This window comes from Daphnia pulex, chromosome 2 (assembly GCF_021134715.1).
Source record: "Daphnia pulex isolate KAP4 chromosome 2, ASM2113471v1".
In the NCBI taxonomy this organism is placed as follows: Eukaryota; Metazoa; Arthropoda; class Branchiopoda; order Diplostraca; family Daphniidae; genus Daphnia; species Daphnia pulex.
Genome location: NC_060018.1, coordinates 5167358 through 5177947, shown reverse-complemented (window position 1 = coordinate 5177947; position 10590 = coordinate 5167358). Strand labels below are relative to the sequence as shown.

General features: G+C 39.7%; 4 protein-coding genes across 4 annotated transcripts; 1 reads left to right on the top strand and 3 right to left on the bottom strand.

Annotated features, from left to right (window-relative positions):
* Window positions 1-1397: 1397 nt before the first annotated feature.
* Window positions 1398-3795, bottom strand: LOC124210585. Its single transcript, XM_046608734.1, has 3 exons — window positions 3611-3795; window positions 1808-3542; window positions 1398-1712 (listed from the first exon to the last, which is right to left on the bottom strand). Exons 1-3 carry the CDS (start codon window positions 3677-3679, stop codon window positions 1654-1656), a joined length of 1863 nt encoding a protein of 620 aa, XP_046464690.1. The 5' UTR covers window positions 3680-3795; the 3' UTR covers window positions 1398-1653.
* A 170-nt stretch (window positions 3796-3965) lies between these two features.
* LOC124210587 (THUMP domain-containing protein 1-like) lies at window positions 3966-5127 on the top strand. Its single transcript, XM_046608737.1, has 5 exons — window positions 3966-4255; window positions 4309-4515; window positions 4570-4680; window positions 4750-4832; window positions 4898-5127. The coding sequence occupies exons 1-5, from the start codon at window positions 4097-4099 to the stop codon at window positions 5109-5111; spliced, it is 774 nt and encodes a 257-aa protein (XP_046464693.1). The 5' UTR covers window positions 3966-4096; the 3' UTR covers window positions 5112-5127.
* Window positions 5113-5913, bottom strand: LOC124210589 (28S ribosomal protein S34, mitochondrial-like). Its single transcript, XM_046608739.1, has 3 exons — window positions 5650-5913; window positions 5373-5585; window positions 5113-5312 (listed from the first exon to the last, which is right to left on the bottom strand). Exons 1-3 carry the CDS (start codon window positions 5821-5823, stop codon window positions 5142-5144), a joined length of 558 nt encoding a protein of 185 aa, XP_046464695.1. The 5' UTR covers window positions 5824-5913; the 3' UTR covers window positions 5113-5141.
* Window positions 5914-6448: 535 nt separating this feature from the next.
* LOC124210584 (transforming growth factor-beta-induced protein ig-h3-like) lies at window positions 6449-9665 on the bottom strand. The gene is made up of 11 exons (XM_046608733.1): window positions 9493-9665; window positions 9337-9430; window positions 9051-9271; window positions 8771-8960; window positions 8319-8525; window positions 7935-8233; window positions 7756-7855; window positions 7452-7666; window positions 7102-7291; window positions 6826-7032; window positions 6449-6717 (listed from the first exon to the last, which is right to left on the bottom strand). Exons 1-11 carry the CDS (start codon window positions 9601-9603, stop codon window positions 6629-6631), a joined length of 1923 nt encoding a protein of 640 aa, XP_046464689.1. The 5' UTR covers window positions 9604-9665; the 3' UTR covers window positions 6449-6628.
* Window positions 9666-10590: the final 925 nt, after the last annotated feature.

The following is a 10590-nucleotide window of genomic DNA, read 5'->3' as shown; positions in this document are numbered from 1 at the left end:
AAAGAGGTTCCGAGAAAACTACCTGCCGTCCATCCGAGAATCTAGATCACTCTTCGGCGCGGTTGTCAGCGTCTTTGTGTATAGGACCCCTGGGCCGCACTAACGATGGAAGGATTATTATTTTTTGGCGAAGAGGCGGAGGAGATTATAGTGGTGGTGGCAGAGTGCCGGTCTGATGAAGACAAAACCACGGCGACTTTTGGTGCTGAACAGCATGGGCTACTCAAACAATGCCGACTAAGCCGACGGTCCACAATTGTCATCAGTTCAATCAAAATGTGATTCGCTTTGGCCACTTGCTTGCTTTGATTTTAAAAAGGGCTACGAGACTTTGTCGACGTTGGATTATATTTATTAGCGTCTACATGGTTTATGATTCGAGTCATAAATTTTGGACAACAAAAGCAACTAAATGGCAATTTGCCAAAAAAAAAACAACTGGCTGATAGAAACGTCTCCATGGAAGGCAGGAAATATCCTTCCCGCGGCGTTTTTGTAGTTTTGACGATCCATTCAATAAAATATGGTTTCCGAACGCTGGCATTGGAATTCGTGAACCGATAATTGAATAGACCTTGAAATGTTAAATAAATAAAATATGTTTCTCTGGTTTATTCTTGAATTGATTTCTTTTAACCATTTCTTTTAAAGCTTTTTCAAATAAGGAATACTTTGGCACAAGAATCTTTTTTTTTTTCCTGGGTGGGACCAGTTATACACTTTGTCTAATCTTTATAATTATTTTGGCGTGTTTATCACGCACCAATTCACTCGACTTGATTTCTCTTAGCATCACTGAAATATGTTTTTGTTTTGCTTTCTTATCTATTATATATGTGGCGCCTTTTAGGACATTGAGGCAGTGAAACGAGAAATTTTCGTCAGGATGTCAGCAGCGACCACTTCTTGGGAAGAAAAAAAAGGAACAAACTTCGCAACTCACGACGGTCTCTCCAGCGTGAGTCTGGCTAAGGGAGGAAATGGTTAACATGAAGTCGAGTCATCGACTTGATTAATAATTGGGCTAGTGCGTCATGGTAACAGAAGATGATGCAACTAAGAAATACAAATCGAGTTCGAGAAAAGAGAGATGCTGGGAAAAGGGGAAGCACGGCTGTAACCGCAAGGAGGGGTAGGAAAAATATCGGTCAGCGGTAGCGAGTTGTCTCGCGTCTTCAGTAAACGGGTTCAACGGATCTCGAGGAGCGTGACGCTCCTCCCGTACACGCGCCCACCACGGAAAGCTCTTAGTCACAAATAAACCCATTCTATATACCTCCACAACCATTTGTTTTGTGTTCCATCTATCAACGGATTTGCTGCTAGATTGAGCTCAGTGTTCCATTTTTTTTTTAAAGCCTTTATCTCCCAGTTTTATTTGATGATTATCCATATCATTGCTCTTTTCTTTCATTTTATTTAACGGGTTTAAGGGAGAGCACACAGGTAGAACTTCCGGACAAATATTAAGGGAAATATAGGAGATCATAAAAGTTTGACTTTCCAAAAACATTTCATACAGAGGGAATGTAAAGTACAGTTGTGCGTGTGTTAATGACCAAACCCACACCACAAAAAGAGCTAGGCGACTTTCGTTAACCAAGATGGACATGGACTAAATTTACCGATAAGTAGTAGTAGTAGATCAGTAGATCAACAACGCCAAGGTTTTCGGGTCGAGGGCTTATGTTTGTTCTTCCCGTGTAATGATCCTGTCAATAAAGAAAACAGAGAAAAGCATTTAGCCTTTACGCTTCAAACGATGTACTATGTAGTGAAGTAGAAAGCGTGTAGAAAGTCGATTTACCATTTGATGGAGCAGCGCTGAAAGAGGAAAAAGAACCGCTGGATGAAGGACTGCGTTTGCGATCCGCTGTAGAAGAAGCCATACTGGACGGAGAGGTGCGCGGAAGTGCTGTGGAGGCTGAGCTTGGCCGGCTGCTGTTTTGGCTTTCTTGTCGGGTCAACTTGCGCTCAAGACTTTTGACTGTGGCTGAAGAGAGAGAGCGACTTCTCGGTCTCATTCGGATCGGCATTCCAGCAACGATCATTTGCCCAGCTTTTTTCTCACGATCACGGGCTATTACCAGCATCCTTTCGTTCACATCCCATTCGAAAAACATGTCGTGCAAAGCGTGGATTGCTCCATTTAGCTGCTGAAGTAGTCGCCTATGCAATTCGACGTCGCTTGGCAAGATCGTCATGCTACCCTGGTTTAACTCCTTGAGACATGTTGTTGTATCGCTGATGGTTTGGATGATGGATTGCACCCGATCTGTGGTCATGAGGCGGCGAGTTAAATAGCCACGGACTAGGGCAGAGAGGCGTCCAGATTCAAAAAGACTTCTAGCTTGGGCGGAACGATCGAAACTTCGTTTCAAACTACGGCAGACTGGACTCTTGCTTTTGGGGGCTGCTGGTTGCTGTACTGTTTGTGCTTGCATCTGCATCACTAATTGCTCTTCTTGTTCTCTAAATAGCTGCACCAGTCTCTCTTGTTCTTTGGCCTGTTTCTCAAGTAATTCGTTCATGAGTTTCTGCTGTTGCATTATAAAGTCTTCGAGGAAATTTCCATTTTTGTGCACATCTTGGGTTCTGGGTGAATTTCCGTTGTTATCGCAAGTTACAGACATGTGCTCAACTTTAGATTTGTTTGGCTTTTCAGAAGTGTTGATCATTTGTTTTTCATTAGAGTTTCCGTTAACGACATCCTCAGTATCTCTAGGACGCAAATTCAAGTTCACTAAATTGTGGGTTGAATTTTCCTCGCTGATATTTGAACTTTTATCCGAAATGGTTGCAGAATATTTCATTGATGGAACATGGATTACATTCTTGTTTTGTTTCATGGCTTCAACATTGTTGGAATCATTTCCCTGCAATTCGTCAGAATCAGAAAGGTTCAGTTTAGGCACATTCAAAACGGCAAGTTTCTCTTCTTCAGCCGCTTTGTTCTGCATCATTTTTAAAAGTACAGGGCTAGGCGCTTCCAGTGTGTAAGATAAGCGCCGCATTCTTTGAGATTTAATAGGGGTTGAACAGTCTAAGCTCGTAGAAATATCAGTATCGGAGATGGTCAATGCCCGTGGTGTTGAAGTTCCAGATTCTGTTGAGCTAGAATCTGAATCTGAGTTTTGCATGTAAGGTCCTAGATCAGTGCTTACAGCTGATGACTCTGAAATGCTAACATCTTTGCAGTCTTGTTTCATGGACAAAAACTTCTTGTGGAGATTCTCAATTGAAACGTCATCAAGTAGTGGAGTGGATGGTAATGAATATGATGTTACTGGCAGCGGTTTAATTGTTGGCTGAGAAAGAGAACTGTTGATCTTCACTGGTGTTTGCAATAAAGGTTCACTGATGAGACGATACTTTGAGGGTGTCACTTTTGAAACATTCAGCTCATCAAGTGTCACACATTTATCAAGAATTATTTGGACTTGCTCCAAAAGTTGGGCCCGTCGTTTTTCTTTCAATCGGGACTCAATTGCAACAGCTTCATCTCTAATTTTCCGCATTGCTCGTCGTTTATCATCATTCATCTGGACAGAGATAGTTGGAATGGTTAGGTATACAAAGAAAAAATCATGTCACAGAAATCAAAACTTACAAGAGGTGGAAGAATAGGTTTCCCTTCCACTCGAATGCATGAGACGTAGTTTGTATTTGTGTTTGACATTTTGAACAACCAGATTTCATTTCCTACATGTCACGCTTGACAAAAATGGTAACCAACGTTTCCACAGCTTCCAGCTCCCACACAAACTTTGAACATCTGTCAGAAGTCGATCGGTGCGTTCACAAATGACCTACGCATGGAAAGAAAATTTATCGATGAATACGATTTGAATTGAAGATCAATACTATTTCAAATTTTTATTAATATAATTTTAAAATCTAAGAAGGCAAAATTATATATATATTAAGTTATTAAAAATATATAAGAAACTTCGTGTATTTAGTTTTAACGGTTGTCGCTTGGGGTTGTATTTCGAGCCCGTTTTCCACTTTTCCGTCTGCTGCATTCGAGTTTCATATTTAACACGCGCACTTGAGCAAGTTAGCCATTAGCATCCTTTAACATTAGCATTTAACGATGTCTGAATCCGGAAACAAACGCAAAGCCAAAGACAAGGCATATTATATCAAATCTGCAAAGCAGGCTAGGAAATCCTCCAATGAATTAGGGCCTGGACAGAAAGGTTTCCTATGTACTTCAAACAGAGAAAAAGAAAGTGTCAGAGAAGCCTACAATGTAAACACAACAAATAATTTGTTTTATTGTTCATAACTAACTTATCCTTTAAGATTTTGAATGAGTATGCTGATATCATTTATGGTAGTGAAAAACCAAAGGAGGAGCCTGAATTGTCAGAGGTTAAAAAAGAAGAAATTGAAGATGAGTTGTCTAAAGAAATGGAGGAATTAAAAAAGAAGCAAGCTGCACCTGTTTCTGAAAGAAGATTCCAGTGTGTTATGACTAACATTAAAGGATGCATTTTTATTCGCTCAACAGTAAGAATTTTTAGTTCTTTTTATGTAAGTTCAAGCTTAACAGTTCTTTTCTAGGTTGAAAATCCTTCAGCAGTTGTAGATGCAATAATTAATGATATTGAAAAGAAAAAGCAGCAAACTACAAAATTTCTGTTACGTATGCTTCCAATTCAACTGACTTGCAAGGTATTTTACCCAATATTGATGTATGCACTACATTTAATAAATAATTTATGATCATCTTTGAAATGATAGTCTGTGAAGGAAGATATCTTGAAAGCAGCTGAGAATCTCATTGACCAAATGGCTGATTACAAAACATTTTCTCTCCTCATCAAGTAAACATCATTCATGTTTTGACTGTGAAAATTAATCATGAGTAATTCTAATAATTTTTATCCAGGATAAGAAATCACAATATCAAACGAGATGCCCTAATAGAACCAATCGCGGAAATGGTTTCGAAGAAGTTTCCTGAAATTAAAGTTGATCTCGACAACCCGGAAATAAGTATGGTCGTTGAGGTGCTAAGAGCAACATGCTGTTTGGGTGTAGTTACAAATTATTCAGGACGAGCCAAGTACAATCTTGTTGAAATTGCTCAGAAGGCCAAATAAAAATCTTTGACTGCAATTTAATTTTTCTTTTCATTGTAAATTATGATTTAAGTTTTCATACAGATGAGATGCTTTGGCATTTTCAATTTGTTTGTTGTTGCAAATTTTGCCAGGCTCAACATGTACTGTATTATTAGGACTACAATTGTATACTGCTCTCAGTAGAGGATTAGGATTTTTTTCTTGTTTGGAGATCATTTCCTGAGTTAAAAGAAAAATAATTAAAATTTTTTCTACACATAAAAGAAAACATTTCATTACTCTCAGAAGAGGAGGAAACTGGATAAATTCAGGCAATGGTTTTTTCAGTTTTTCTACATCTTCTGCTTTCATTGTCCGGCTGAGGTAAAACTCTTCTTCATCTTTCGGAATCAGTTTGAAGTCATTCTTATAGGCAGTTTTGGACAAATCAAATTCTCCAAAAGACTTTCCTCTAAATACCTTTTCTACAAGTACTCTTCCAAATAAATTTTCCTGGATAAAAAATTATAAAAAATCAAACGAGATTATAACTTGAAGAGACAAGAAGAGATAGTACCTCGTCCATGAGCGGCTCAGCGCGTATAATCTTAACGTACGAAACTTCAGGGTACCTCTCGAATGCACTTCGTACAAGAATTCTGCCTTCTCCAAAGTTTTTTAAATTTCCTACAATTTCCCATAATCTTTTTCCCAAAAAGAAATTCCGTTTTCCAATATAAATGTAAGGCATTTTCTGTGGAAATCCTTAGCCTTATTGACGGACTGACGGCGTGAGGTAACTGTCGTCTGCAACAACACAAGGTTTGACTAAAGAGTAAAAAGCGATTGCGCTTTCCGGAACATACTGACCGATTGGCCGATTCTATCGAACAACTGAAAATTTAAGGCACACGATTCATGTCGTGAGTTACACCATTTAGTGCAACAATCGGAAACAATACGGACTTCAATTTCTTCCACGTATATATATGTATGAGTTTTATGTCTTCATCATAGATGGCCTTGGTCCCATATAAAACTATGAACCAATAGTCCAATACATATTGGTATCTCACTTTTAAAATCACCCCCAATCCCAGGTATCCTCTTGTTATAAACGGACGTCCATAATAAGGATTGCAACCCTTATAAGTTATAACCCCGTTGCCTTGACTAGTTGGTCTCACGATTTGAACTCCTTATAGTCGTATGCCCCTGTGGATCGCCTAAGTTACCGTTCACTTGGTACAATACACCATGCTTGGTAATGCAATGCGCAAGTTCTGACTAGCCAGTCCCTTGCACTCTGAGAGGACAGCGCTGTATTTTCGAATGGTAGGTAGAACAGAAACAGCTTCGTCTCATATATAATCCCGTAAAGTGGTATTTTGTATATTTTACCTAAGATTATTTTGTACAGTGCATAGGCGATCGAGATACGAAACTCATATAAAGCTATTTAAAAAAAGGAAACTTTGACATAAAATTTATCTCTATGTATGAGTGAAGATGGAAGTAATTTCTTCATATTGAAAATTATCCAGGAAATTGGGTGTTCAAAACAAATTATTGATGACGTGAACTACACCATTTACAGCAGCAATATCAGCTTCAATTACGTCGGCATTTGAAATTTTGACTCCAGCTAAGAAGTGAAAATATCTTAGTTCATTAAAAAAAATTGCGCAAACAAGATCCTTTGCGCAAAAATATCCAAAACCACGAAAAATTATAAATTTAGTCAATAACTTACTTTCGTCCACAGTTACCGCAACATCTCCACCGCGTGCAAGATGGAGCTTGCCGCTCGAAAGTCCTCGGCCATATAGCGTGGCAGGAACGACGTGACTAAGCAGAACCTTCTGCAATTCTTTCGGCTTATTAAGTAATGAGTCCAACACACCAGCGGGAAGGGCTTTGAAAGCATCATCGGTTGGTGCGAATAACGTGAAAGGGCCAGCTGCATTCGCGAAATAATCCATTAAAAACCACAGACATGAAATCTTGCAAGGAAAAATGTTACTTGTACCAGTGTCGAGATGATTTTTCAATCCAGCAACGACGAGCGCAGAAATCAATGTCGTGAATTTCCCTTTGCTTTCCAGTACTTTGACGATACTTTTATCATTGTCTGGCACGAGGACCTTGTCGATTACGTAAATGATGCCATTTGAAGCTTCCAAAACTTTCAAACCTAGCGCTCCGTTGATAGTTACCACCTTTCGTTTTGAGATCAAAGCATCAAATTATATTAAACTATTTATGGCAAAGCAACCAGATCAGAGTCGCCCAATTCCTTTCATGGGCTTCAATGCACTTGTTACCATTTTTTTTTTAACGTAATAATAAAATAATAAATGTGTTGAAAAGTTGACTAACCTTTCCTTTTTTGTACAGGTTTAAGCGAAGACTTTCACCGGCCAACGATTTGATGACAAGTTCGTTTTTAATGGAAGCGGGTGCTAAAGCGGACGTCACGACGTGATAAGTCAAAACGCTTCTCAAAAGGTTGACGTCTTGCAACAGGGTGTTAAGAGTGGATGAATCGATAGCACCGAAAGCGTCATTTGTTGGAGCGAAGAGAGTGAATGGTCCTGAGAAGAGATAAGTGAGTGTGTGCAATCATGACGCAATGATTTCTTTCGCTAAATATTTAATTTTAGGCTAGAAGAAGAAGACTTACCTGGTCCGGAAAGTGCATTGGCTAGGCCAGCTTTCGCAACTAAACTGGCCAAGGTGGTCAAACCGTTCTCTTTCAGTATTATGGGAATGTCACGGACTGTCTAAAAACAGAATGCTATTGAATTAATAATCCGGGTACAAACCCGCATTATTACATTTATTAGGTATTATAAGACTCACCGGCGTTGGCTGTTGATTGGTAATGGCAATCGTCTTTTCTGTCGGTTTATTGGCAATAGTTTTTTCTGTTGGATTACTGACAACTACTTTTTCTGTTGGTTTATTAGCAACAGCTTTGTTTGGTTGATTGGCAACCACTTTATTTGGTTGATTGGTAACCGCTTTTACTAATTCATTGGAAACAGCTTTTACTGGTTGATCAAATGGACGAAGGATCACGGAGTCGATTACGTGAATGACTCCATTGGAAGCGAAAAGGTCGGGTTCAATGACTTGAGCGTTATCAATGGTCACCCGATCTGTTATGGATAACAATTAATTGGAATTATAGGCTTACACGTTAATGTGAAAGTTAAAAAAGGTGATAGATAGTAGTAAGCTTACTGAAACCCACGACAGCTTTAACGTTGGCCCCAGAAACGACAGTGATGGCACCAGAAGGAAGTCCCCGACTGAAGACCGTTCCGGCGACAAGGTGAGTTAGTAACACTTTCTTTAATTCTTCTGGGTTTTTGATCAGAGAATCAAGAGCTCCAGCTGGGAGGGATCTGAAAGCGGCGTCAGTTGGAGCGAATAGTGTGAACGGGCCGGCTATTGTGGACGAACAATACAATACGTGCATTCGTTACGCAATCACATTTGAAAGTTTGTAGAACGGAAGGATGAGAATAAAGGTTGCTACGTATACCCGCCCATCTTGCCTTCTCCTTCTTAACTAGTTTACAATGTAAAACTTTAACAAAAGGTACTTAGAAAACTCCCCCGCTAGAAACTTTCAATTTTGGCCACAATATTACAAATCCGCTTATCGCAATAACATTTAATCCTATACTGACCGTTTTGGATTGTCGGAGTTAATCCAGTAATTGCCAAAGCAGTTAGAAGTGTCGAGAAATTCCCTTTCCTTTCTAAAACCTGCATGATGTTACTTTCCGGTTCTGGTATTAGAACTTTATTGATGACATGGATAATCCCATTGCCCGCTTCCAAAGTTTTTATCTTTAGCGCTCCATTAACTGTCACCGTCTGATTCAAACATAAAGAATATGACAAATGATCTTTTCTTTGATGATATCCCAATCAGTAAAAATTGCGATTAATCTAATCTATACTGACCTCTGGTTGGACGGATTTGTAAACGTTGATGCGAAGATTTTCACCCGACGCGGAATGAACAATCACCTCATTATTAAAGGCTGAAGACGGTATGAACGAAGCCACAATGTGATATGCGAGAACTTTTTGATGGAGGTTAACATCTTTCAAAATTGAATTGAGAGTCGTCGGGTCCACACCGTTAAAGGCGTTATTAGTCGGAGCAAAGATTGTGAATGGTCCTACATAAATGCCACGGTATTCAATTTTCTTATATGTTGTATTGTTGAAAGATTTAAACACTTACCCGGTCCAGAAAGAGCCTCTGCTAAACCAGCTTTAACTAGCGAATCCACTAATGATGTTAGACCGTTATTTGTCAAAACAGTTGGGATGCTTCCCTGAAAATTAAACGAAATATTTATCAAGGATCGACTATACTCGCAGTGAAAAATAGATTTACCAGTGAGAACTGCTGCCGTTTACTTCTGGCGTGAGTGATCTGGTGATCACCAGAAAACGCCGAAGAAAAAGCAATCAAGAGAGTGATTAAAGCAGCTCTGAGGTACTTCATCTGGACGAGTGGTTCACACGAGTCTAGTCGATGCGTCTTTCTGATCAGAAAACGTGGAAATTTCGGGTCTTTATATGAGCTCCGGAATAGCCGCAAGCGTGTCACCGTACACGTCTATAGTGAAAGCTACGGTTTTCTTCACCAAAGATGGAAGCGATTATCCTCGTCCACTCGTATTCGTTCCTCCCTACATATTCTGTCTGTTGCCTAGCTAACTAGAGAATCAAGAAATATGTATTTGCATTCTTTCTTTTGTTACGGCGCATCATGCGAGAACCGAAATCACGCACAGCGGAACTACGAGGAATTCTAGCGTACACGCATTGCAATACATTTTTCTTGTGAAGAGATTGTGAAATTAATTTCAAGTGCCGTAAAATAATTTTCAAGGTTTGTTGCGAACTGTCAATTACCTACACCGTCACAGTTTGTTTTTATTGAAAATACTTTCGCTCGTCGATTGCGTTTAACTGTCAAGCATCGGTGGATTCCGATGGAATGGCAATACCGTTTGGTCGCGTTGTTAAGACAAAAGTAACGTGATGGCGGAACTTACTGGCACGAAAAACAGAAAAGCGGAAAATCTAGTTGTGAGCAGTTGTGGGTTGCCGGCTAGTTGATTTCAGTAAAGAACAATGAGTTGAATAGAGAGAGTGAGTGATGAGATTGAGAGTTCTAGAGGCAGAGAAGAGGGGAGTCAATGGCCGTAAACTTTTGCAGACGGCACGGCAGACAGTTCATCCGTCAAGAAAGAAAATAATTCCTTGAAAAGGGATGGCCTATTTAGTCGGTTCACGCTTGATTCCCCTTCACGTCCGCGGGCATTATAAACAGATAACTCTGTCGTGAATCTCTTACTCTAAATGTATGCGGCAAGACCGGCATAAGGCTGCTAGCAATGAAGCTGATACCTTCTTGTCGCTACCCACTACACAGCTCTACAAGGCGGTTGAGATGGCCTCTCCTTCCCACTTTCTCTCTTTGAAC

Bases quoted from the DNA above. Each gene is read 5' to 3' on its own strand.
- LOC124210589 (XM_046608739.1), bottom strand. From the start codon at position 5,823: ATGCCTTACATTTATATTGGAAAACGGAATTTCTTTTTGGGAAAAAGA. The intron at 5,586-5,649 runs GTACTATCTCTT...TTTTTTATCCAG, and splicing joins CTGAGCCGCTCATGGACGAG to GAAAATTTATTTGGAAGAGT. The intron at 5,313-5,372 runs GTAATGAAATGT...CTTTTAACTCAG, and splicing joins AGTTTCCTCCTCTTCTGAGA to GAAATGATCTCCAAACAAGA.
- LOC124210585 (XM_046608734.1), bottom strand. From the start codon at position 3,679: ATGTCAAACACAAATACAAACTACGTCTCATGCATTCGAGTGGAAGGG. The intron at 3,543-3,610 runs GTAAGTTTTGAT...ATCTCTGTCCAG, and splicing joins AACCTATTCTTCCACCTCTT to ATGAATGATGATAAACGACG. The intron at 1,713-1,807 runs GTAAATCGACTT...CTTTATTGACAG, and splicing joins CAGCGCTGCTCCATCAAATG to GATCATTACACGGGAAGAAC.
- LOC124210587 (XM_046608737.1), top strand. From the start codon at position 4,097: ATGTCTGAATCCGGAAACAAACGCAAAGCCAAAGACAAGGCATATTAT. The intron at 4,256-4,308 runs GTAAACACAACA...TTATCCTTTAAG, and splicing joins GTGTCAGAGAAGCCTACAAT to ATTTTGAATGAGTATGCTGA. The intron at 4,516-4,569 runs GTAAGAATTTTT...GTTCTTTTCTAG, and splicing joins GCATTTTTATTCGCTCAACA to GTTGAAAATCCTTCAGCAGT.
- LOC124210584 (XM_046608733.1), bottom strand. From the start codon at position 9,603: ATGAAGTACCTCAGAGCTGCTTTAATCACTCTCTTGATTGCTTTTTCT. The intron at 9,431-9,492 runs GTAAATCTATTT...TTTAATTTTCAG, and splicing joins AACGGCAGCAGTTCTCACTG to GGAAGCATCCCAACTGTTTT. The intron at 8,961-9,050 runs GTCAGTATAGAT...TGTTTGAATCAG, and splicing joins ACAAATCCGTCCAACCAGAG to ACGGTGACAGTTAATGGAGC.